The sequence below is a fragment of the Simochromis diagramma genome, unplaced genomic scaffold (genome assembly GCF_900408965.1).
Source record: "Simochromis diagramma unplaced genomic scaffold, fSimDia1.1 OVJJ01000461.1, whole genome shotgun sequence".
Lineage (NCBI taxonomy): Eukaryota > Metazoa > Chordata > Actinopteri > Cichliformes > Cichlidae > Simochromis > Simochromis diagramma.
In genome coordinates, this window is record NW_024387281.1 from 1 (window position 1) to 26,301 (window position 26,301).

The 26,301-nt window shown below is 43.8% G+C and overlaps 1 protein-coding gene and 1 long non-coding RNA gene across 2 annotated transcripts in view; one reads left to right on the top strand and one right to left on the bottom strand.

Moving 5' to 3' along the window:
• Window positions 1-1,889: 1,889 nt before the first annotated feature.
• Window positions 1,890-2,179, bottom strand: LOC120716063. Its single transcript, XR_005691794.1, has 2 exons — window positions 2,132-2,179; window positions 1,890-2,045 (listed from the first exon to the last, which is right to left on the bottom strand). It is a non-coding gene; the product is annotated as an uncharacterized LOC120716063 (long non-coding RNA).
• Window positions 2,180-2,950: 771 nt separating this feature from the next.
• Window positions 2,951-26,301, top strand: part of LOC120716064 — a 29,099-nt gene continuing 5,748 nt past the window's right edge. The window contains exons 1-4 of the mRNA XM_040003405.1: window positions 2,951-3,095; window positions 10,547-10,654; window positions 11,498-11,824; window positions 12,230-12,565. Coding sequence (XP_039859339.1) covers window positions 2,951-3,095; window positions 10,547-10,654; window positions 11,498-11,824; window positions 12,230-12,565 — 916 coding nt within the window. The remainder of the gene's footprint in view (window positions 3,096-10,546; window positions 10,655-11,497; window positions 11,825-12,229; window positions 12,566-26,301) is intronic.

A 26,301-nucleotide genomic window follows, 5' to 3' on the forward strand; every position in this document is an offset into this window, starting at 1 on the left:
TACCCCCTTTACTCAAAAAGCATCTCTAGACCCAGCAGTCTTAGCTAATTATAGGCCAATCTCCAACCTTCCTTTCATATCAAACATCCTTGAAAGAGTAGTTGTCAAACAGCTAACAGATCATCTGCAGAGCAATGGTTTATTTGAAGAGTTTCAGTCAGGTTTCAGAGCTCATCACAGCACAGAAACAGCTTTAGTGAAGGTTACAAATGATCTTCTTATGGCCTCTGACAGTGGACTCATCTCTGTGCTTGTCCTGCTAGACCTCAGTGCAGCGTTCGATACTGTCGACCATAATATCCTATTAGAGCGATTAGAACATGCTGTAGGTATTACAGGTACTGTGCTGCAGTGGTTTGTATCATATCTATCTAATATACTCCAATTGGTGATAATGGATATGACCTATCCATGGAGTTTTAAGTCTTTTATGACTTAATGACTTTATCACTTTTATGACTTCATGAAAAGCTACATCTGCACTGAGATGTTTTAAGTGACTGAGATCTCTTTACTGGACCGTTCAAGCCTTTCACATATCAAGACAAGATAGTACTAATAGTACTATTTTTAGTGCTATAAACAACCATATATATGTTTTACTGAAATCTGGTTTATGACAAGATGACCGTACATGGGAGGGTGGAAAAAACAAAAACACAAAAAAAAACAAAAAAAAAACAAAAAAAACCCCCAAAAAATCCCAAAAAAACCAAAAAGACAAAAAGGAAGAAGAAAAGCAATAAAACAAAAAGACAAAGCCCCCCACAAAAACACACACACAACCAAAGCAAATGAACACAGGAACAATAACGCAAGGTGTAACAACCACATCTGTGGGCCATAGTTCCCCCCAAACCACCCACCACTTGGTCCCATTTTTGAACTAAGATGACCGCAGTATATCCTTAACATCTTCAACCTTGTAGCCCAAACTCCTGCTTCATGGAAACTCCATACAACCTTAACTTCGGAGTATTAAGTATATATCTCAGTATAAATGAAACCTTCTAGGGATCAGTGAACGTTTATTCAAAATAAAAAAAAAACCAAAGAAAAAAACCAAAGAAACCTAAAAACCAGGTGTTAAAACAGTGACAACAAGTATACCATAAAATAACAGAAATATACTGTGCTTGCCTGCCTTCTCTGAAATCGTCCAATTGCCAGTAAGTCAGCAAAGTCACTTTACTCGCAGCTGACAGTCACTGTGGCCTTTAAGCTTCAGCTTTGTTCCTCAAGCCTTGCATGAACTTATCGGCTTCTGAACCAGACGTAAGCAACTTTTTCTCCCCTGTGGGCAGTATGATGCGCAGTTTAGCCGGGAAGAGGAGCGCAGGTTTAAATCCCCCGCTTATAAAGACATTTCATCTTTAAACTCAGCTCGGTTCTTCACCACCTCAGCGCTGTAGCCGGATCCTATGGCTGTTGTAGCTGAGCTCGCCTTTCTTACAAGCTTTAAGGGTTACCAGGTCTTTTATTTGATACCGGTGAAATCGCAGAATAACCAGCTGTGGTTTAGTCGATTTCGGAACTGGAAGTAGGTTCGCCAGGTAAATCCTGAACCGTGTAGCAGAGCAGACCTAAAACACATCTACTCAGTAAAGTCCCCACATCCCTGTTTCGTCCTTTTAAAAAGGAGTTTTTCTTTCCCACGATTGCCAAAGTGCTTACTTATGTGAGGTCTTATGATTGTTGGGTCTTGTCTGTATGTATTATTATAGGGGCTACGTTACAGTACATAGTTAATTGAGGTGACTGTTGTTGTGATTTGGCGCTGTATAAATAAAATTGAATAGAATTAAATTCCTTTTTTACTCTTGCAGTGTCACAGTCTGGCTGGCAGACCGTGGGGATGTGTGGGGAAGGAGGACCCAGGCGCGGTGCTCAATGTACAAACAGTGAATTTATTTACAGAGTGGTAGAAAGTAACAATAAACCCCAGTGTATTCCCCAGACTCCCGTGTCGTGTCTTCCTCGTGCTCTCTGCTCCCGTGTCAGCACCCCCCGGTGCTCGCTGCTCTCCCAAGCCTTCCACGCTCCTCCTGTGGGAAACAATAGCGGCAGCTGTCAGGACACTCAGTAATGGCAGGCATACACTTTAAGACCAAACCTAGACAGGGTGACTAACGTGGAGTCTCAAGCAATGATCCCGCGTCGGTGGGAGCTCCAAGACTCTCTTAAGTAGCTCCCCCGACGAGGCTTGATCAGCAGCAGGTGTGTGGCTTCGGGTGTGGCCAGTCCCCTTGCAGGGCCACACCCTCCAGGCCTGACGCCGCCTATAAACAAGTGCTCAGCCACCCACACACACACACACATATACACAAGCACAGAGAAGGGGAAGCAACACCAAAATACACAACAATAACACAGGTCCATGACTGCCCAGGGGTCCTGGGTCGCCCAGTCCCAGGACCCTGACATGCAGAGCACTCAAAGCACTTTATACAGGATACATCATACAAGCACTTTTTTCTATGCTGAAGTGTTTTCTATCTAACATTCACACACATTCATACTCCAGTGGATACATCAGAGAGAAACTCAGGATTAGTATCTTGCCCAAGGATATTTGGCATACAGACTGGAGCAGCGAGCCAGCTCTAAACACCAACCTTCCAATTAGCAGATGACCTGGTATACCTCTTGGGAGAGTGGGTTGTCCATCTCCAATCCACATAACCCTGGACAAGATACTGAAAATACTGATCTGAGTGAACCACTGGGGATTGAAGTCAAGTTTGTGATATTATTGTGGTTTCTTATTCTCTCAGGTTACCAAGCCGAGGTGGGAATGGAGTCTGTCCAGCTGCCCTGCAAAACCACTGTTCACCTTTCCGAAGATGCTAAAGTGCAGTGGATAGACAGTCATGTGAATAATGTTCATGTGTATATAAATGGCTTTGACCAACCTGAAGAACAGTATGAGGATTACAGAAATCGAACAAAGATGAATGAGGACCTGCTGAACACTGGAGACCTCAGTCTGACCCTGAAATACCCCACAGAGAGAGACCAAGACACCTACACCTGCATCATCAGTAGTGACGGAAAGATACTGATGGAGAAACACGTAGCGCTGACAATAGTTAAAGGTCAGAGGCCATTCTATTTATACAGGAGATGGTCCCTCACATCATCTCTGCTTAAAACAATATAAGTGTTGGGGTGCCTGGGTCGTAGACCCAGAGTTCTGAGTGTTCATTATTATTGTAGTTTGATTTTGGCCTTTATTTATCATTTAGAGGCTGTGTCCCAATTCAGAGACCGCACGCTTGAAGTACGCATTTTAAGTGTGATTACATCACCGCCACGCGACGACGGCTGTCCCAATCCAAATGCATACTCCAAATGCGCCGTCAATTTCCCCAAATATCAAGCGTGGTCCGGTGCACGCTTCGCGGTCCCATATATCCCACAATTCATAGCGCGGCGGTGGGTGTGGATAATTTTGCAGCAAAATACGGCAGAAGGGAGCGGCCGAAGAGTGAACTGTCAAAAGTAAGTACTGAATATGATGTCACTTATTTATGTGCGAATGTTTAATAACGAAGAACATTCAAACATTACTGTTGGCCACATGTCGGCAAAGTTGTGTGACATTGTTGATGTTTGTACTTTCAGCGTTAACTTGGTTGTAAAGCCTTTACACACACACACACACACACACACACATAAAACACCCAGCACGCCCCTGCGGGCGGTTTATCCTTCAAGCTCGGGTCCTCTACCAGAGGCCTGGGAGCTTGAGGGTCCTGCGCAGTATCTTAGCTGTTCCCAGGACTGCGCTCTTCTGGACAGAGATCTCCGATGTTATTCCCGGGATCTGCTGGAGCCACTCGCCTAGCTTGGGAGTCACCGCACCTAGTGCTCCGATTACCACGGGGACCACCGTTACCTTCACCCTCCACATCCTCTCGAGCTCTTCTCTGAGCCCTTGGTATTTCTCCAGCTTCTCGTGTTCCTTCTTCCTGATATTGCTGTCATTCGGAACCGCTACATCGATCACTACGGCCGTCTTCTTCTGTTTGTCTACCACCACTATGTCCGGTTGGTTAGCCACCACCATTTTGTCCGTCTGTATCTGGAAGTCCCACAGGATCTTAGCTCGGTCATTCTCCACCACCCTTGGGGGCATCTCCCATTTTGACCTCGGGACTTCCAGGTTATACTCGGCACAGATGTTCCTGTACACTATGCCGGCCACTTGGTTATGGCGTTCCATGTATGCCTTGCCTGCTAGCATCTTGCACCCTGCTGTTATGTGCTGGATTGTCTCTGGGGCATCTTTACACAGCCTGCACCTGGGGTCTTGCCTGGTGTGATAGACCCCAGCCTCTATGGCTCTTGTACTCAGAGCTTGTTCTTGTGCTGCCATGATTAGTGCCTCTGTGCTGTCTTTCAGTCCAGCTTTGTCCAGCCACTGGTAGGATTTCTGGATATCAGCCACCTCCTCTATCTGCCGGTGGTACATACCGTGCAGGGGCCTGTCCTTCCATGATGGTTCCTCGTCTCCCTCCTCTTTCTTGGGTTTCTGCTGCCTGAGGTATTCACTGAGCACTCGGTCAGTTGGGGCCATCTTCCCAATGTATTCTTGGATGTTCGTTGTCTCATCCTGGACTGTGGTGCTGACACTCACCAGTCCCCGGCCCCCTTCCTTCCGCTTAGCGTACAGCCTCAGGGTGCTGGACTTGGGGTGAAACCCTCCATGCATGGTAAGGAGCTTTCTTGTCTTTATGTCAGTGGCTTCTATCTCCTCCTTTGGCCAGCCTATTACCCCAGCAGGGTACCTGATCACGGGCAGGGCGTACGTGTTGATGGCCCGGATCTTGTTCTTACCATTCAGCTGACTCCTCAGGACTTGCCTGACCCTCTGCAGGTACTTGGTGGTTGCAGCCTTTCTAGCGGCCTCTTCATGGTTCCCATTTGCCTGCGGGATCCCCAGGTACTTGTAACTGTCCTCTATGTCTGCAATGTTGCCTTCTGGTAGTTCAATCCCCTCAGTTCTGACTACCTTCCCTCTCTTTGTTACCATCCGACTACACTTCTCCAGTCCGAACGACATTCCAATGTCATTGCTGTATAGCCTGGTAGTGTGGATCAGTGAATCGATGTCTCGTTCACTCTTGGCATACAGCTTGATGTCATCCATGTACAGGAGGTGGCTGACAACTGCTCCGTTCCGTAGTCGGTATCCGTAGCCAGTCTTGTTAATGATCTCACTGAGGGGGTTCAGGCCTATGCAGAACAGCAGTGGGGACAGAGCATCTCCTTGGTAGATCCCGCACTTGATGGTGACTTGTGCTATGGGCTTGGAGTTGGCCTCTAGTGTTGTACGCCACATCCCCATTGAGTTCCTGATGAAGGCTCTTAGGGTCCCATTGATCTTGTACAATTCTAGGCATTCCAGTATCCAGCTGTGGGGCATTGAGTCCTAGGCCTTCTTGTAATCAATCCAGGCAGTGCACAGGTTGGTCAGTCTGGTCTTGCAGTCTCGGCTGACTGTTCTGTCTACCAGTAGCTGGTGTTTTGCGCCTCTGGTATTCTTGCCAATTCCTTTCTGTGTCCCGCTCATGTATTGACCCATGTGCCTATTCATCTTAGCCGATATGATGCCTGACAGGAGCTTCCATGTAGTACTGAGGCAGGTTATTGGTCGGTAGTTGGAGGGGACCGGTCCCTTCTTGGGGTCCTTGGGGATCAGGACCGTCCGACCTTCGGTTAGCCATTCCGGGTGTCTCTCGTTAACTAGCAGCTGGTTCATTTGTGCTGCCAGACGCTCGTGGAGTGCAGTCAGCTTCTTTAGCCAGTAGGCGTGAACCATGTCGGGCCCTGGTGCTGTCCAACTCTTCATACTGGAGACCCTTTCTTGGATATCTGCCACTGTGATGGTTACTGGACCCTGTTCAGGGTCTGCCCTCAGATCCACTAGCCACTGAGCATTGCCTTTATGGGTTGCGTCCTTCTCCCATATGCTCTTCCAGTATTGCTCCGTCTCCAGCCTTGGTGGTGCTGTTCTCTTATTGTTCCCTTGCCACTGAGAGTACACCTTTGCTGGTTCTGTGGAGAACAGCTGGTTTATTCTCCTGCCTTCTATCTCTCTGGTGTACCTCCTCAAGCGGCTGGCCAAGGCTGTGAGTCTTTGCTTGGCAGTTTCCAAGGCCTCAGGTATGGACAGCTTGCTGTATTTCTTATGCACCTTCTTTGTCGCACCTTTCTGCAACTCCGTTAGTTGGCTAACCTCCCTCCGTGCTACTTTGATCTTGCCCTCTAGCCTCCTTCTCCATGGAGGGTACTGCCCCTTGTGGCTGTTCAACTTGTAGCCAAGCATCTCACTGATCACTGCTGCCGTATTGTAGATCAGCTTGTTAGTGTCGGTAATCGTGGTTGTAGGTATTGTCCGTAGTACTGCATTAACATCATCTAGCAGACCTTCTGAGGGTACTTCACGTAATCTTGGTAACCGACTACGGGGGATCCAGGTGTCAAGCTTGGCCATTATCCTATTTTTCAGGTCAGTTCCTCTCGCACTCAACGATCCTTCTCCTATCGCACTTGGGGCTATGTACCCAATCTCGGGTGGGGGTGATGATATCTCCCCCCTGACCTGGCGTCCTGACTCCTCCTTGCCGTAGCATTTGTGTTGTACCTCGTCAATCTCTAGCTGTGAGAGCAGTCCCTTCTTTCGAATGTTGGAACACTGAGCTACTAGTTGTTTCGCCGTCATTGTGGATGTTGGGTATCGAAGAATCCATAGGTCCCTCATCCTATTCATGTAGCCCCTTCCGCCGGGGTTACTTGCGTAGTAGCATTCCAACAACGCCCTGTTTTCGTCTCTTGCCCACCGATGCCTTCTTGTCCTTCTTTTGGTATATATATATATATATATATATATATATATATATATATATATATATATATATATATATATCATAATAATCTGACAATACTATAATATTGGCCATATTATATTTACATTACCACAGTGAGATGGCTTTAGTCTCATGAACAACATCAGCTAATTGTTATTTACTAACTAATCTTAAATGACAGTTCAGCACAGAAATGAAGCCCAACAATCATGTTATACAGTCCTGTGGTCTCAGCCTCAGATACTCAACTAATCAAAGTGATGTCATGACAAAAATGAATGACCAACAAAACATTTTTCTCCTTCATTTCTGTCAAACAAAGCTGTATGTAACATGTCTCGCGGTTAGTATCATGGTTGCTAGGCAACCTGAACAGCCCGACAAAGGCTAGACCGTCCCATTTCACAAGCCTCTCACTTCCGCACTTCTTGTACTTATAGTACGCACCGTACGTAGTACGCGTAGTGCGCGTACTTCAAGCGTGCAGACCCTGAATTGGGACACAGCCCTAGTCTTTTGGTTTCTTTGTCAGAGTTGTGCTTTCTGGTTTCTGTTCTGTTCCATAGTTGCTGTATCGCTGTGTCAGTCTATGTCTCTGTTCCCTCTGTTGCAGTGCCTGCCTGTGAGTCCGTGTTATGTTTCCTGTTTTACTTTGAAAGTCCCTGTCTCATGTTAATGTGTCTGGTTGTGCTTCCTTTGTCTCGTAACTCAGGCAACTCAGGCAACTCGCCTGAGTTGCCCCGGCTGTGTTTCCCTCTTGTTACCCATTCCCTGATTGCTCCCTCTGTGTGTATTTAAGCCCTGTGTTTCTCTGTAGTGATGGGCAGATGAAGCTTCATGAAGCACTGAAGCGGTTCATCAATTTTGTTCATCCCAGCGCAAAGCTTCTTGAAGCTTCATTTGCTCTAGCAGGACACCTACTGGACATAAAAATATTAGTTGGCATGAATTTGAAGAGTGTGGCCTTTTGCACACAGCCTGTAAATGTCAACAACAAAACGAGTGTGTAAAACATGTATATTGTAGTGATGGCAGTATACTGTGTATATTTATACTGGCAGTATGGAAAATGATTATTTGGAAATCCTTAAAATGGAAATGATCATTTACTGTGAGGTGAGGTGTGGCTGGGGTGTGGACAGTGGTTGTGCTTTTGTAACGCTGAGGTATGGACAGCTACACACTGAGGCTTTGAGCCTCAGTCCTGCCCACATTTTATTCTGTAAAAACTACATTTTCACTGCTTTTATGACCTTTTTAGTGGGGAGAACATAGCTAGGATTTAATGATTTAACAAATCTTTTAAATCCTTTGTCCTCCACAATGCTAAATGGCTGGGAGTCCTCAATCACCATGCTGACCAGGTCTTCATCTATTTCAGATTGTTCTCCTGAGGAAAGACAATAAAGACAAAGCACAAATATAAATATCACACACGTTACGTCCATCCCTTTAACGTTATCTAGTAATGACTTCATGAACTTCTACACAAATAAAATTTTTATCATCAGAGAAAAAAATTACCAATAATCATCCCACAGATGTAATATTATCTACAGCTACTCTTAGTACCATTGATGTTAAGTTAGACTCTTTTTCTCTAATTGATCTTTCTGAGTTATCTTCAATAATTACTTCCTCCAAACCATCAACGTGTCTTTTAGACCCCATTCCTACAAAACTTCTCAAAGAAGTCCTGCCATTAATTAATTCTTCGATCTTAAATATGATCAACCTATCTCTAATGATCGGCTATGTACCACAGGCCTTCAAGCTGGCTGTAGTTAAACCTTTACTCAAAAAGCCATCTCTAGACCCAGCAGTCTTAGCTAATTATAGGCCAATCTCCAACCTTCCTTTCATATCAAACATCCTTGAAAGAGTAGTTGTCAAACAGCTAACAGATCATCTGCAGAGGAATGGTTTATTTGAAGAGTTTCAGTCAGGTTTCAGAGCTCAGCACAGCACAGAAACAGCTTTAGTGAAGGTTACAAAGGATCTAGTGCAGGTTACAAAGGCTCTCCAAAAGGTAGCGTAGCATTTTGTGGGAGAAACGTTTCGTCAATTATCCAAGTGACGTCTTCAGTGTTAGCTGCCTGCAGGATTCTCCAATGTTATAAATGGTACATTTGCATAATGACAAACCAGCCCACTGAAGGAACAATGGGCCTTAATCTTAATCAGTTCCTTAATCGAAATTATTCAAATTCTCATGACCATTGATCAACAACCACTCATCAAATCTCATTGATCAAAGACCACTGACCAATGGCCATGAGTACCATTCACAGAGAGTTGGAGAATGGCTGCAATTGTAAGTTGGCGAAAGATATATCCTTAAACCCCTCCTCGATTCAGAGATGATCTGTCCCTTTTCACTTAAATGGCCTCCTTGACTCCGCGCTCAAACCAGTGTTCCTCCCTGTTCAAGATGTGTACATCCTCATCCTTGAAAGAGTGTCCACTGGCCTGTAGGTGTAAATAGACTGCAGAGTCCTGGCCTGACGAAGTAGCTCTTCTGTGTTGTGCCATCCGCTTCGCCAGAGGTTATTTGGTTTCCCTGATGTATAAATCCTGGCAATCCTCCTGGCACTTAACAGCGTACACTATGTTACTCTGTTTGTGTCGGGGGACCCAATCCTTGGTGGACCAATTTTTGGCACAGCGTGTTTTGAGGTTTAAAGCAGTTGTCCTCCTCTCTTGGATCGGTGCCCTCCCTGGGCACTGTGTCAGTCGGGATGGTGTTTGCTCTGTATTGTAGCGTTCCAACGACACCCAGTTGGTGCTCCAGTGGATAATGGGAGTCAAACCTTAAATACTGATCCGTATGTGTAGGTTTACGGTACATGTCAGCTTTATATGTCCCCCATTATTGATGGAAATCTTACAGTCTAAGAAGGCTAAACTGCCACTTTTCATATCCTCCCTGGTGAATCTGATGTGTCCACCGAGTTAATGTGATTCGTGAAATGTGGTACGACCTGAGATTTGATTTTCACCCAGGTGTCATCCACATATCTGAACCAATGGCTTGGTGGTGTTCCAGGATAGGATGCCAATGCCCTCGTTTGTACAAATTGGCCACGATGGGTGAAACTGGGGAGTGCATGGCACACGCATGTTTCTGCCTGTAGAACTGACCCTTGTATGTGACGTAGGTTAAATGAAGATCCAAAAGGTCCAAAAGAAAACACTCTTGGTCGATGTTGAGTGGTCCTGTTGCTGAGGTTGGGGTTATCCTGTAATCTCTTACGGACTACCTCCAACGCTTCCGTGATTGGGATGCAAGTGAAGATGGATGTAACGTCGTACGAGACCATGGTTTCATCTGGGAGGGTGCCCGCTCTGACTGGTCATAAAGTGCTAATATAACTCTAAAACATGTGGTAGCAGTAATGGGAAAGTATTTTTCATTAACAGCAGTTTCATGTTCAGAACACCCACTTTCCTTTTTCTCAGCATACAGTGGAAGAATTTATTAAAAGTAAACTGCCATCTCCCAGTCAGCCTTAAAGACATTCATCTGAGTCACTACATTTAGCACCAACTCTACTCACTGCATTGTCAGAGATCAGTAGTATAGATTCAAGTGTGAGGACAGTAATACAGACAAACCAGTATGTTACTAATTCTTTATGTTGATGTTACTTTTTTCTTTTGTTTGTTTTTCACAGAATATACATCCACCGTCTTTCCAATGACTTTACTCGTGCATTGCATGTTTTTCTTCCTTTATGCCATTAAGGACTGTTGTAGATGTGCAACAATAAATAAGAGAGAAGGTATGTGTGTTCTATTACTGTGTGTAACTGTATTCATATTTAAGAAATGTTTATCACAAAGTTCTAGGACTCGAACAATAAAAAGCTAAAACCATACATATTTTAAATTCAAATCATCTCCTTCTCGTCTTCATCACTGCTAGGCCATCTAGAAATACAGAGATTTAAAAGCACTTTAATTAAAAAAAAAAAAAGTCCAGGAGGGGCAGAACCAGAATCTGTCCCTTTGATCTCCAATATGATTGTGATTAATAGAAACTGTTGGCAGGGGTATGAAAATGCGCAGGAAAATCTGACGTGCATGGCAAACTTCACCGACAATATTTAGGGAGGAATAAACACACATCAGCCTTCGGCCATTTTGATGAACGCATACGCCCCCTACAGCGCACTAACTTTATTAACAGTCACACAAATGTAAACCACACATTAAACATAAATGAACCATTTGACTGTCTCCATAATTGAGAGCATTTTCTCTTCTTATGTCAACAGAAACATTCACTGGAGTCTATGGTTGCAATGTAATTTTCACTATTTTCTCGGGAAGGTTTCAAAACTTGGTGAAGTGAGGCTAAAGCATCAACAATTGTTAGAACCAGTCATATTCTCTAAATAATAAAGAAACTTTTAAGCTTGCTTTACTTCAATGAGCAGATGATACACATCATTATCAGAGGAGAGGAGATGATTAGACTGAATTTAAAAACTGTGGGGAAACAAGCAATTCTATTATTATCAGAGTCAGATACAATCACAATAACATCATTTTCTCAGCACAAGAAATTCATACAATCAGCGCTGACTGACTGATTGTTCTGCTCTCACATCTCATGCTTTCAGTGGCAGAGACAGTGGAGGTCACTGAGGGAAAGAATTCTGTCCTGCTCCCCTTTAAATCTAAAGTTCACCTGCCTGAAGATGTCACAGTGGAGTGGAGACGCTCAGGTTCCATAAACTTGCTGGTCCACAAATCCCAGAATGGTCAACACCAGCAAGACCAGATTTATCAAGGCCGGACAGAGATGAATGAAGATGCACTGAGAACTTGTAACCTGAGTCTGACCCTGAAAGACATCCAACTGAATGACCAGGGTGTCTACACCTGTGTCGTCTACAGGAATGATGGAGAAATCCTGACACAAAAAGTAGTGACACTCCGGGTTAAAGGTCAGTGTAAAAGCTGCTTTTCCAGAGTTTAGATCCATCATAAAACAACTACGCATGCATAATGAGAGTGTGACATATGCATAACATACAAAACAAATGTTTTTGTTTGTTTTGTTCAATTCTATTCATTCAAACACAGGGAAAGATGTGTATGGTATTTGAAATTTCTTTAGTGGTTTGGGTGATTAATTCTGAAATTTCTGTACTGAGAACACAGTTAATGTCCTGGTAACATTATTTCAGCCTCTTACTTTGTATAACTAATGTTCCCTTATCAGTGTAAATCTGATGCTCACTCTGAGGACAGAATGATGCATTTACATCCTAGACCACTGATGGGTGACCTTATACTGACTGAAATGTGTCTGTGTCGACACTTCATGACGTACTCTGTTCTCCTCTTAGCTTTCCAGAGAGAGTTAGTGATTGTCACAGAGGACGATGAATCTGTCCTACTGCCTTTTAAAACTGCAGCCCACCTGCCTGAGGACGTCACAGTGGAGTGGAGACGCTCTGACTTCCAAAACACGATGGTCCATGTTTATCAAAATGGCCAAAACCAGCCAGACAAACAGGACAAAGTTTACAGAGGTCACACTGAGATGAAGGAAGATCCACTGAGAACTGGAGACCTCAGTCTGATCCTGAAAAACCTCCTCCTCACTGACAGTATCTACACCTGCACTGTCAGGGAGGACACAGGCATCCTGTTACAGAAAGTAGTGAAACTCCGTGTCATTGGTGAGTACAAAAACTGTTCATTCACAGTCCAATTTTACTGCAAATCACATTAACTTCAAAACGTTGATTATGCAACCTACAGTATGCAGATGAACTCCACTGTCCAAACGGAGCTTGAAGTGTGTTTTACAGGCATTGTAGCTCTGATACTCAATAAAAAAAAAGATATGATAAAGAAGCTGTTTTTGCAGCATCACAGATCAACACACACCCAGTTTGACTGCAAGTCAGATTTAACAGATCAGCAGTCTGAAGGTTAGGTTAGCTCTCAGAGAGGTTTGACTCTCCTTGCTCTACACAAAACCATGCCCTGAAGTTGATATTATGACTAAATAAAGGTGTTGCACCAGTGCAGTGAAGGTTTCATCCAATGTGGGAAAAATAGCTTGTTACTCTATTTAATAAAACTGCACTGAGGATGTAACACTTGTAAAAAAAAAAAAAAAGAAAAGAAAAGAAAAGCTGTGGGATTAAAGTTTGGGTAGCTTCATTGAGTTGGCACATAGCAATTAAAAGAATATCAGTGGAGAAATTTGGAGCAGAAATGTCTCCAGCTTTTTACAGGCAGGTGGTAAAATTTGCAACAAAGACATTTGAGCAGATAGTCCAGTTCATACTGATTTAATAAAAGGACTAGATTTTACAATCCCTGATAATGCATTCCTTCAAATTGAGAAAATTTGACTACTATGATGAAAAGCAGCCCGGAAAGTTTACCAGCAGGACACATCATCAGTTGTGCCTCAACTTCAAAGGTTGTTTTGGTCTTTAATCACAAGCTATTCTGCCATTATCAGTCTCTTTTTATAAATCTGCCTAGATTATAAGGTTCCATCTATCTATCCATCCAGTCATATTGTAAAATATTTTTAAGCAGATAATCCTTTTTTTTCCTCCTCGTCTTTTCCTCATGTTGTGCATTTTCCATTGTTATAACTCTCTGACCTGTCAACCCCATGTGATCTTTGTGTAATGTATGTATGGTCGGAAGGGTAAGATGGCGCTGCCACAGCGGGCAGCCTTAACCCAATTTCCCTCGGGATGAATAAGTATTATTTATCTATCTAGTCTTCCTGCTGCTCAATCTGTGACTTTCTCTTGTTTTGTTCCTCTAGACCAGGGGTCAGCAACCTTTCTGATGACGAGCACCATCTAAAATTTCCTCAGAAGTCAGTGTGCCATATGATTGCATTAGCAATAAATTGAATAACGCTCTATATTAACAGTTACACGCTATATAGAACCACTTCAGAGAATTATATTTGTTAGCAGATGTTGGCAGACATCGGTGAATAGTTAGCTTTTTTGAAACGGAAAAAAAGACACTTTTTATCCATAAAAGCAAATGAACTGTACAACCTAAAATGCAAATGCTATTTATGGTCTTCTCACAACAATGATAAGAAAAATAAACTAAGCTAATATGGCATGTTTGTTAATACAGACATACAAATGTTAATCTGATCTCTGGTCCAGCATTCAGACGGCTACCTGAGGACACTCTTCATGTGAAAGAAAATGTGCTCACAATCTACTGTCAATAAGGCCTCTGCAATTTTCTGAAGACAGTTAAACTTGTCAGGTAGTGATGTACAGCAGGTGAAAATGCAAGCTCCATGAACATGCACAGCTGTGGATTCAAACTGCTTCGATGTTGCATTAACTGATATTAACTCAGCCAGTTAATGCAAGACAAATCTAGCTGCTCATAAAACCTTTCTGGTTTGATCAGAAAATAAAACATTGGTCTATACGCCCGAAAGTCCCAAAAACACATTGCGAATTTTGTCTCGAGTCTATGGATGTATCTGTGTATTTCACAAAGTGCTGATGCTGGGCTGAGCGGAAAGCTCCTGAAGCTTTTGAAGTGTTGGAATGTGGAAGGCTAACAACGTCCCTGTCACCGGTAGCTAATTAGCTAAGATACTGTCATTAAGAAGCAGCACAACTAATGTGTCTATTAAAGCTAATTTGCGATGTGCGCCGGTGGCGCGGCCATTTATTTTTTCTTTTTTTTCTTTTTTTCTTTTTCTTTTTTAAATTCTTTATTTCTAAAATATTACTTCACGAAGGTGATTACAGGCATTAATCAACACAATTTACAAGGGAAAAACAAAGCAAAACAAAAGAGAAAGAAAAAAAGAGTAAAAAAAAAAGAAAAAGAAAAAGAAAAAACAGTCGGGAGTGACCAGTTAGCTAGGTTGGTGGTTTCAAGCTTTGAAAAGAAAATTCGGTTTATGGGTATTGGCATACAGGACCCACTTATCCCAACACAAATGGAACCAACCCACCCTGTCATTGACATGAGCTGTTACTTCCTCCATCCTATAAATCTCTAGCGTAATTTCCCACCATAATGACAAGATCGGTGTATCTGGCAAGGACCATTTCTTAGTTATACTTTTCTTACTTGCAACAAGTAAAGCTCTTAACAGACATGTATCATTTTTAGACCAGTTCTGCGGTATACAACCAAAAAAGATTGTCTTCATGTCCAAAGAGAATGTACAGTCAAAAATGCCTTGTAATGTACCATGAATGTCTTTCCAGTAAGTCCGTAGCGCAGGACAGTCCCACATAATGTGGGTGTGATGTGCTCGTTGGTGTCCACAGTTTCTCCAACACACAGGAGGATTCCCATCATAATGAGCCTTTTGACACGGAGTAATAAAGAACCTTATCAAAGACTTCCATCCGAATTCCCTCCAGCTGTCGGAGGAAGTACTCCTCCATTGCCGTTCCCACATCTGAGTCCATTCATCCCTTGAAATACACATCCCTCCCTCCTTTTCCCATAACATCTTCACATAATCAGTTGAGTGGGGAAGCTTATTTATAAGAAAATTATACCAAAAGGAAATGAGTCTTGTATCGACATCCCCACTGTACGCCTGTCTAAACAAAGTTACCAGTTCCGCATTAGTGTTTGACATCATACCGATTGTTGTCTTTATATAATGTCTTATTTGCAGGTATCGATAAAAATCCTGTTTTTCTAGATTGTATTTCTGTTTCAGTGTGTCAAAACTAATGAAGTTCCCAACCTTAATCAAACTATCTTTATTTTTTCTTTTAATGCGCCTTCTCAGATTAATTCACTGTGTGTTGTCAGGGCTGGACTGGGACAAAAAATTGGCCAGGGCATTTTGAGTAGAGATCGGCCCACCAGGTATTAAAGCCATAAAGCCTTTGAAAGGAAGAATAAAAGAGCATTTCTGTGTGCCCCCCTGTCCCTGTTAATGCCCTACCTGCCCCCCTGGCAAAACTTTGCTATACCCGCCCCTGCACAGTTACCAGCTGTCAGTTACATAGACAAGGATCCTGGTGTTATTTGTCTCTCAGGAACAGTTTATAACTTCACTTCAACTCATTCATGTCACCTAAAAGGTAAACCTGTTTCTCCATCACCTGCTCAGCTCTGATGATTCAGTAAGGGCATCACCTGGTTTCATCTTCATGTTTCCCTCTCACCACATATCCAAACCAATATCATGACCAGCAGCTTTTGCAGCTGTGGCTCCAGCAAACATCAGCTGATACTAGAAATTAATATTAAATAAACTCTAACAACAGCTGATCAAGCTTAAAGGTGCTGCTGTTGTTTAGCGTGACCTCTGCCTGTTTCCTCTTTCTGGCGCAAAATAGGCAATAAACAAACAAGAGAGAAAAGCTGATCAGCTGATCATTGATCAGTTTCATGATTGAAGTACAACAGGAGAGGGAGGGGGGAGAATGAGAGAAGAGGCAGCTGTGCAGCGTAAAGATGCAGATAAACTCCAGCTTTGTGTCTTTTTCCATTCTAGCTGAAGTCCTGGACAAACTGTGTTCCTTTTCAGCTCAATACGAAATACGTAATATTTTCTCAGAATATGGGACGATCGGCATGTCTACTAACTAACCTTATGAATAAAATAAAGTTTACAATCAGTAACATCATAGCACCCACCCAGCTGTATAGAAACGCTGTCATGCTAGCTAGTACACAGTACGAGTTATTGTAACTGACGGAAAAGGTTAGCACAACGAAAATAAACTACACCTAAACTTGGTTTATATCTGACTAGGGATGGGTATTGATAAGATTTTCACGATTCCGATTCAATTTTCGATTCTGTTTAACCGCGCCCCACTCTTTGGGAAGGTCTGAGTTAACCCATCGCATGCCAGCTGTGGCACATGTGGCTAGGGTTTCCGACCCCTGCTCTAGACTGTACATATGTCTTGAATTTGCTGTTTATGACTGCTGTTCGACTATATATATATGTATATATATATAAATAAATTCCCTCTGGTATTCTTGCCCATCCCTTTCTGTGCCCCGCTCATGTATTGACCCATGAGCTTTTTCATCTTAGCCCCTATGATGCCTGACAGGAGCTTCTACGTGGTGCTTGGAAGTTGTTGGAGGTAGTTGGAGGGGACCGGCCCCTTCTGGGGGTCCTTGAGGATCAGGACCGTCCGGCCTTCGGTTAGGCATTCCAGGTGTCTCTCGTCAACTAGCAGCTGGTTCATTTGTGCTGCCAGGCACTTGTGGAGTGCAGTCAGCTTCTTCAGCCAGTAGGCATGAACCATGTCAGGGCTAGTGCTGTCCAACTCTTCATATTGGAGACCCTTTCTTGGATATCTGCCACTGTGATGGTTACTGGACCCTGTTCGGGGAAGTCGCTGTGGTCTGCCCTCAGATCCACTAGCCACTGAGCATTGCCGTTATGGGTTGCATCCTTTTCCCATATGCTCTTCCAGTATAGCCTTGGTGGTGCTGTTCTCATATTGTTCCCCTGCCACTGAGAGTACACCTTGGCTGGTTCCGTGGAGAACAGCTGGTTTATTCTCTTGCCTTCTATCTCTCTGGTGTACCCCCTCAAGCGGCTGGCGAAGGCTGTGAGTCTTTGCTTGGCAGTTTCCAAGGCCTCAGGTATGGACAGCTTCCTGTACTTCTTAGGCACCTTCCTCATCGCGCCTTTCTGCAACTCCAATAGTTGGCTAACCTCCCTCCGTGCTACCTTGATCTTAGCCTCTAGCCTCCTTCTCCATGGAGGGTACTACCCCTTGTTGCTGTTCAACTTGTAGCCAAGCATCTCACTGATCACTGCTGCCATATTGTAGATCAGCTTGTTAGTGTCTGTAATCGTGGCTGTAGGTATCGTCCGTAGTGCTGCATTAACATCCTCTGGCAGACCTTCTGAGGGTACTTCACGTAATCTTGGTAACCGGCTACGGGGGGACCATGATCCTATCTTCAGGTCAGTTCCTCTCGCACTCAACGATCCTTCTCCTATCGAGAAGGACATAAATGCTACGGCTCCCCCTTGTTTCGGAATGGTACTGCTAGCTTCTCCCCAGCTTTTATAAATGTTACCTCGTTCTTAAGTGGGCAGGTGCTCTTATTATGACTGATCCCGCTGCTGATCGACTCCGCTACGGCTTTCAGGACTTGGTCATGTCGCCATCGGTATCGCCCTTGGACCAGGGCTTTTGGGCAGCAACTTAAAATGTGCTCCAGGGTTCCTCTCTTCTGACAGAGAAGACAGCCTGGTGTCTCCACCTTCCCCCAAGTGAAGAGATTCGATGGACTTGGTAGCACATCATATACTGCCCGAATCCGGAATTTTATCCGCTGGGGTTCTGCTTCCCACAGTTCATTCCATGTGACCTTGCGCTCTACAGCTTGCTCCCATCTTGTCCAAGCCCCCTGCTGCCTCAATTGCACGATTTTGCTGGATTGCTTCTCCTCGACTCCTGCTTGCACCTCCTCAAGGATCAGCAACCGCTTCTCCTTCCCCTGTGCCTTGTTGTAGTTCGGTGTTCTACTGCTACCGAAGCCCGCTCTTCCCTGAGACACTGTACCCACTATCACCCTTTGCTGCAGCCTTGATACTGCAATGTCTACATCCTCAGCAGCCCTCCACTTCCGCCCGGTCCTAACCTAACCCAGCCAGGGCAACCCGGGGGTCACTGGACTCCCGGAGCTTCAGTTTGTTGTTATGACCATACAGAGCGATGCTGCTCAGGCTTCATGGCAGACCCAACCACCTGCTCAGAAACCTGCTGATCCTCATCTCGAATCCTTCCACTGTTGAGATGGGAACTTCATAGACTAAGAGGGGCCATAAACTCCGGAGTAGAATTCCATGCTGATAAATCCAGGCTTTAAACTTGCCAGGAAGACCAGATTTATCCACTGATGAGAGCCAGGTCTCCAGGTCTTCGTTGGTCGCTTGTATAGAGGCTGCATCTTTCAGGCTGCAGTTAAATACCTTACCTAGACTCTTCATGGGCGCCTCAGTAAGTGATGGTATTTTGCTGGTGCCTAGTGAAAACAAATATTTCTCAGTGACCTTTCCTTTCTTCAGCACAAGCGACCTCGACTTGGTAGGCTTGAACCTCATGCGTGCCCAAGAAATCATCTCATCAAGACCCTTCAGTATCCACCTACACCCTGGAACAGTTGTAGTTGTCACTGTCAGGTCATCCATGAAAGCTCTGATGGGTGGCTGTCTGACTCCAGACTTGGTGAGTGGCCCTTACACTGGACTTCTGAAGATTTGACCAACATGTTCATAGCAAGAGCAAAAAGGATGGGCGAGATTGTGCATCCAGTGATGATCCCCTTCTCAAGCTTCTGCCAGTCGGAAGTTGTTGTTCCAGAAGAGACTCTCAGGTGGAAGTCGGCATAGTAATCCAGGATAAGATTCATGAACTTTTCTGGGATGTAATACCGGTTCAATGCCTGTTCTACCAGATTGTGGGGTATAGATCTGTAGGCATTTGCGAGATCAAGCCATAGTACTGCCAGGTCCCCTCTATTCTCCCTCGCTTCCCTAATGAGCTGTGTGACCACGCCCGTGTGCTCCAGGCACCCTGGAACCTTCGGGATCCCTCCTTTCTGGACTGAGGTATCGATGTAAGAGTTTTTCAGAAGATACTCTGTCAGTCGCTTAGCGACGATGCTAAAGAAAATCTTCCCTTCAACCCTCAGCAAAGAGATGGTTCGGAACTGCTCGATGTTCTTGGACTTCTCCTCCTTTGGAATCCACACCCCCTCCGCTCGTCTCCACTGGTTTGCTACCTTACCCCTCCTCCAGATCACCCTCATGATTCTCCAGAGTCTAGTGCGTAGCCTCGGGCAGTTCTTATAAACTTTGTAAGGTACTCCACTGGGCCCCGGAGCATAGCTTGCTTTTGCTCTCTTTACCGCCTCCTGGATCTCCTTCCAGCTGGGCTCCTCCCCATCGAATTCCTGCTCTGGTGCAGATGGGTTGATCAGGGCTTGACAAGGACCAAGATCTTGCTCTCTACTTTCATCACTGTAGGTCTCCTTGAGGTAGTGGTCGACCTCTGCTTTGGAGCGGACAAGATGCCCACTGCACTTTTCTCCTAGCAGCTGTTTTGTAAACCCAAAGGGATTTGCTAGGAAGGCGGCTCGCCTCCTGGTCCTCTCCCTCCTTCTCCTCCTGTGCCACTCGGCTCTCCTTAAGGTCATTAACCTCTTGCTAATTATGCTGTGTAATTCTGCAAGGGGTCCCAGTAGTTGCTTGCAGGATGGTATCAACATCTTCGTCGAACTGGAGCCACTCCTTCTCCTTGCTAGCTTGAGTTCATTTCACCCGACGATGTTCTGATGACTTGTGAGCTTCGGGGACCTGCATCACCTGGAGGCTCTGGGCACTGTGGGGTGACTCCGGGCTTGGTTCCTCCTTCGTCTCACCAGGTGTGCTTCCTGCGCGCTGTGATGCCAACACCTTCTGCTCACACTTCATTTTGGCCCGGTGGATCCGCAGGCCACGTCGGTTCTTGCATATCTTCCCGCATATGCATTCTGCGGTCGTTGTCATATTGCCATTGCCAAGAGTCGTATTTCTTTGATCCATCCTGTGGGATTCTCTTCCATCCCCCCTCTCGGGAATCCCTGAGGGTATCTCTCTCTCTATATATATACAGTGGGGCAAAAAAGTATTTAGTCAGCCACCGATTGTGCAAGTTCCCCCACTTAAAATGATGACAGAGGTCAGTAATTTGCACCAGAGGTACACTTCAACTGTGAGAGACAGAATGTGAAAAAAAAATCCATGAATTCACATGGTAGGATTTGTAAAGAATTTATTCGTAAATTAGGGTGGAAAATAAGTATTTGGTCACCTCAAACATGGAAAATCTCTGGCTCTCACAGACCTGTAACGTCTTCTGTAAGACGCTTTTCTGTCCCCCACTCGTTACCTGTATGAATGGCACCTGTTTGAACTCATCATCTGTATAAAAGACACCTGTCCACAGCCTCAAACAGTCAGACTCCAAACTCCGCCATGGCCAAGACCAAAGAGCTTTCGAAGGACACCAGGAAAAGTATTGTAGACCTGCACCAGACTGGGAAGAGTGAATCTACAATAGGCAAGCAGCTTGGTGTGAAAAAATCAACTGTGGGAGCAATCATCAGAAAATGGAAGACATACAAGACCACTGATAATCTCCCTCGATCTGGGGCTCCACGCAAGATCTCATCCCGTGGGGTCAAAATGATCATGAGAACGGTGAGCAAAGATCCCAGAACCACACGGGGGGACCTGGTGAATGGCCTGCAGAGAGCTGGGACCAAAGTAACAAAGGTCACCATCAGTAACACACTACAACGGCAGGGAATCAAATCCCGCAGTGCCAGACGTGTTCCGCTGCTGAAGCCAGTGCATGTCCAGGCCCGTCTGAAGTTTGCCAGAGAGCACATGGATGATACAGCAGAGGATTGGGAGAATGTCATGTGGTCAGATGAAACCAAAGTAGAACTTTTTGGTATAAACTCAACTCGTCGTGTTTGGAGGAAGAAGAATACTGAGTTGCATCCCAAGAACACCATACCTACTGTGAAGCATGGGGGTGGAAACATCATGCTATGGGGCTGTTTTTCTGCCAAGGGGACAGGACGACTGATCCGTGTTAAGGACAGAATGAATGGGGCCATGTATCGTGAGATTTTGAGCCAAAACCTCCTCCCATCAGTGAGAACTTTGAAGATGAAACGAAGCTGAGTCTTCCAACATGACAATGATCCAAAACACACCGCCCGGGCAACAAAGGAGTGGCTCCGTAAGAAGCATTTGAAAGTCCTGGAGTGGCCTAGCCAGTCTCCAGACCTCAACCCCATAGAAAATCTGTGGCGGGAGTTGAAAGTCCGTGTTGCTCGGCGACAGCCCCAAAACATCACTGCTCTCGAGAAGATCTGCATGGAGGAATGGGCCAAAATACCAGCTACTGTGTGTGCAAACCTGGTAAAGACCTATAGTAAACGTTTGACCTCTGTTATTGCCAACAAAGGTTATGTTACAAAGTATTGAGTTGTATTTTTGTTATTGACCAAATACTTATTTTCCACCCTGATTTACGAATAAATTCTTTACAAATCCTACCATGTGGATTCATGGATTTTTTTTTCACATTCTGTCTCTCACAGTTGAAGTGTACCTCTGGTGCAAATTACTGACCTCTGTCATCATTTTAGGTGGGGGAACTTGCACAATCGGTGGCTGACTAAATACTTTTTTGCCCCACTGTATATATATATATATATATATATCATCTGGATAGCGTAGTGTTTAGACTACACGCCTATGTCCGATTGGTTAGCCACCACCATTTTGGATCTTAGCTCGGTCGTTCTCCATCACTCTTGGGGGCATCTCAAATTTTGACCTCGGGACTTCCAGGTTATACGCGGCACAGATGTTCTTCTACACTATGCCTCATGTATGCCTTGCCTGCTAGCATCTTGCACCCTGCTGTTATGTGCTGGATTGTCTCTGGGGCATCTTTACACAGCCTGTTCTTGCCTGGTGTGATAGACCCCGGCCTCTATCAATCTTGTGCTCAGTGCTTGTTCCTGTGCTGCCATGATTAGTGCCTCCATGCTGTTCAGCTTTGTCCAGCCACTGGTAGGATTTCTGGGTATCAGCCACCTCCGCTATCTGCCGGTGGTACATATCATGCAGGGGCCTGTCCTTCCATGATGGTTCCTCGCCATCATCGTAAAAATGTATGTGTATATATATATCTATATATATATATTTTACTCGTGCACTCCTGTATAATGATAATAACGGGATAGTTTATTGTCTCAGTCCAGCTACCAACCACAACCACATTCAGTTCCTATTACAAACATAAGCTCTTCACAGTAAAACATGTAAAATTGAACCATATATTGTTAAGGTACGGAGTCTATTTGCTCAGTGTTTGTGTTTATTAATATTCCTTTATTTAGTTTGTTCTTTCTTAGTTCTTCGTTCTAATCCTGTGCCATACATTAGTGTTTTGAGTTTTTCTTCCCCTTTGTCTTGTCAGGTCTAATTAGGTCCAGCTGTGTCTCCCTCCTGCCGTTTTCTCATTTCCCTCTGTGTGTATATTATAGTGAGTGATTGTTAAAGCTGGGTATCGTCACTGATTTCTAGAATCGATTCGATTCCGATTCACAATGTCCCAAATCGATTCGATACACGATTCGATTCAATTTGATTTGATTCAATTTGATTTGAATCTGGGAAATTTTGACAGTCAGAAATATTATAATTCAGATCAGTACATTTACATATTTTTGTATCTATAAAAAGGAAGCTGACACACGCAAGACTTTATCAAAGGTGTAAGCATCACAGCAGATGCCTTTGTGTCAATGTAGCTGAAGATAAAACACAGAAAAACATGATGGTGGTTTTCCTGGCCTGGGATTTTATAAAAATATTCTGCAGTACATCAAAAAACGAAACAAAACCATTAATCAACATATGAACGTTACCTCTGACGTTACAGCGGTTTTATTACGGCTAAGCGTTTTGCATTTTGCATAATTTAAAAAAGGTTCAAATTTGTTCGGTATTGAACGGAAGAAAGGTTTTCTTATCGGAAGTATGTAAAAGAAAAAAAAAACAGCGGCCGATAGCCTGTAAACAACGGTAGACTTGCGTGAAACAAGCAAGCGAATAATGCAGAAAACAGATCTTTAGACGGGAAACTGTTCTTGAAGTACAGAAAGAGAGAGCGAGAGAGAGAGTTGTGCATGAAGTGTAATTTTATTGTGGTGGAAGCAAAACAGGAAAAGTCAGAGGAAATTCATGACGATGTTTATGTGAAGCGTAGTTTGGATCTTCTTTTGCTGCTGGTTCGGTCAATATTGTTTGGAGAGACATCAAACTAACAGCTTTAGAATCAGCGCAAAAAGGGCGTGAACACAAAGCGCGGACCCGCCGAAACATCAGAATCAGCGAGCTGTCGGCTTTCAGCCCCGACCGTGTCCTTGCCGTCAGGTGAGAAAGGCGACATCTCACAGATTCTGATCCGCGGGTCCGCGCTGTGTGTTTATGTCTATGTGCAGAATCCTTGTTCCTGCTCTCATTTACTGTTTTAGCTGTTTGGTGGTTGTTGAAATTTAAAGAGTTTTCACCTGAGATTCTGGCATTTCGGACAAAATAAATTTATATTAAAAAATTGATTCAGGATTTTAATGATTCACATTATCCAAGCCAGAATCGATTTTAATCGATAAATCGATTATAAAAACCCACCCCTAGTGATTGTCTTTGTTCCTCATTGGATTGTCTGCATGTTCCACTGCTTTGCTTCCTCTTGTCATCCTCTGCGTTTCCCCTGCATTTCCTCTGTTTCATGTCCAGAATTGGGCAGTAACGCGTTATCCGATTACTTTTTTCAGGTAAAAAGTAAGATTACTATTGCAAACAAAATAATTAGATTAGTGTTACTTTCCCATAAGCACGTTGCATTACGGTGTTATTAAACCATGATTTTTATTTGCGAGAGTGTCTCACGACAATGACATAAGCGAGTGCGACGTTCGTGACAACTGCTGTGTGCAGATTTTTTTTAAAGGGAAAAAAACCCTCAACTTCCGAGGAAGCACCGAGTACGCAGCTACGGGAATGTGAAATTCACAGAGAAACTCCCGGATCCTTCCACTGACATGACCGCTGTAGCACACCTGCACCATGGCAAACCTTCTCCTGCCACATTCCTGCTAAACAGGTGAAAATAGAGCTACAAGACCGCTGAGTCTTTGATTTAATTAATTTTCTGCTGTGTTTTACTTGCATCTATTTGAAAGAATGAGTGTAAAAACAAATAAATTTTATTTTATATGCTGGAATGTGCAAAAATGGGTTTAAATGTTAAACAAATTTCTTTCAATCAGAGAATGTTGAATAAAACTTAATTTTTGCTTGATGCATAAAGTTAAAAGATTTAAACTAATAAAAATGTAAATTGACTGTATTTGTATAGCGTTTTACTAGTCCCTAAGGACCCGTTTTACACATTTAGCCATCCACCCGTTCACACAGAAATTCACACACTGGTGATGGTAAGCTACATTGTAGCCAAAGCCACCCTGGGGTGCACTGACAGAGGCGCCACCGGGCCCTCTGACCACCAACAGTAGGCAACAGGTGAAGTGCCTTGCCCAAGGACACAACGACTGAGACTGTCTGAGCCGCGTCTCGAACTGGCAACCTTCAGATTAGAGGACAAACTGCCAAATCTTGAGTTACGATTGCCTTAAACAAGAAAACAAGTTTTAAAAGGAGACTTTTTCATTTGATTACATTTCATAAGATGGATTATGTAGAATTGGGCTAAAAGATGTATTCCATTATTACCGATTCAGGTTGTAAATCATTTTTTAAAAGTAACTAGGTAATTAAGTAAATAATAGATTTCGATCGTGGCTCAAAGAGTTGGCAGTTTGTCTTGTAATCGGAAGGTTGCTGGTTCGAGCCCCAGCTCGGACAGTCTCGGTCGTTGTGTCCTTGGGCAAGACACTTCACTGATGATTGCCAGAGGGGCCGATGGCGCAATAATGCAGCCTCGCTTCTGTCAGTCTTCCCCAGGGCAGCTGTGGCTACAACTGTAGCTGCCTCCACCAGTGTGTGAGTGTGAGAGTGAATGAATAGTGGAATTGTACAGCGCTTTGAGGGCCCCGAAAAGCGCTATATAAATGCAATCCATTATTATTATTATTAATTGTTATTGAAAATTAGTAATCAGTAAAGTAACGGGATTAATTTGGGTGGAAGTAATCAGTAATTAGTTACTGATTACTTTTTAAAGTAACTTAATCAACACTATTAATTCCCAGTTTCAGGTTTTAGTTATGTTCCCTTTGTTCCTCATGTTCTTATGTGTAGCGAGATGCAGACCATAGAACCAAAACACCATGAAACACAGACAAGCCAAGTAAGAGCACAGACCGACACCCACTATATATTCACAAACAAGGAGACAAGTTAATGACACACAGGTGGGAAGAACAGTTGATTCTAATACACAAGACGACCTGAGGATACAAGCTGAACACAGTGACAACAGATACAGACCTTCAAAGTAAAACAGGAAATCCACAACACAAACTCTGGGACACAAACAGGGCACAAGGGGAGGACACAGAATATCAAAATCAGAATAAACTAGAACAGAAGACAATATTCATAGTAAACACAAAATGCTGGGTCAACGACCCAGCACCATGGTAGATTAATTGAAATAAATCAACCAGCTAAAAGTAAAAAAAAAAACAGGAAAAAAACAACAATGAGTTACTTTAATGAATAAATCAATAGGCTAACGCATAATGCATTTTGTTTGTTTATAAACAACCTATATTGAAATCTGTCATGTTGATATTTGTAAATAAAAAAACAAAATCAAACAGTAAATTTATTATCCATTTATGCATTTATCCATCC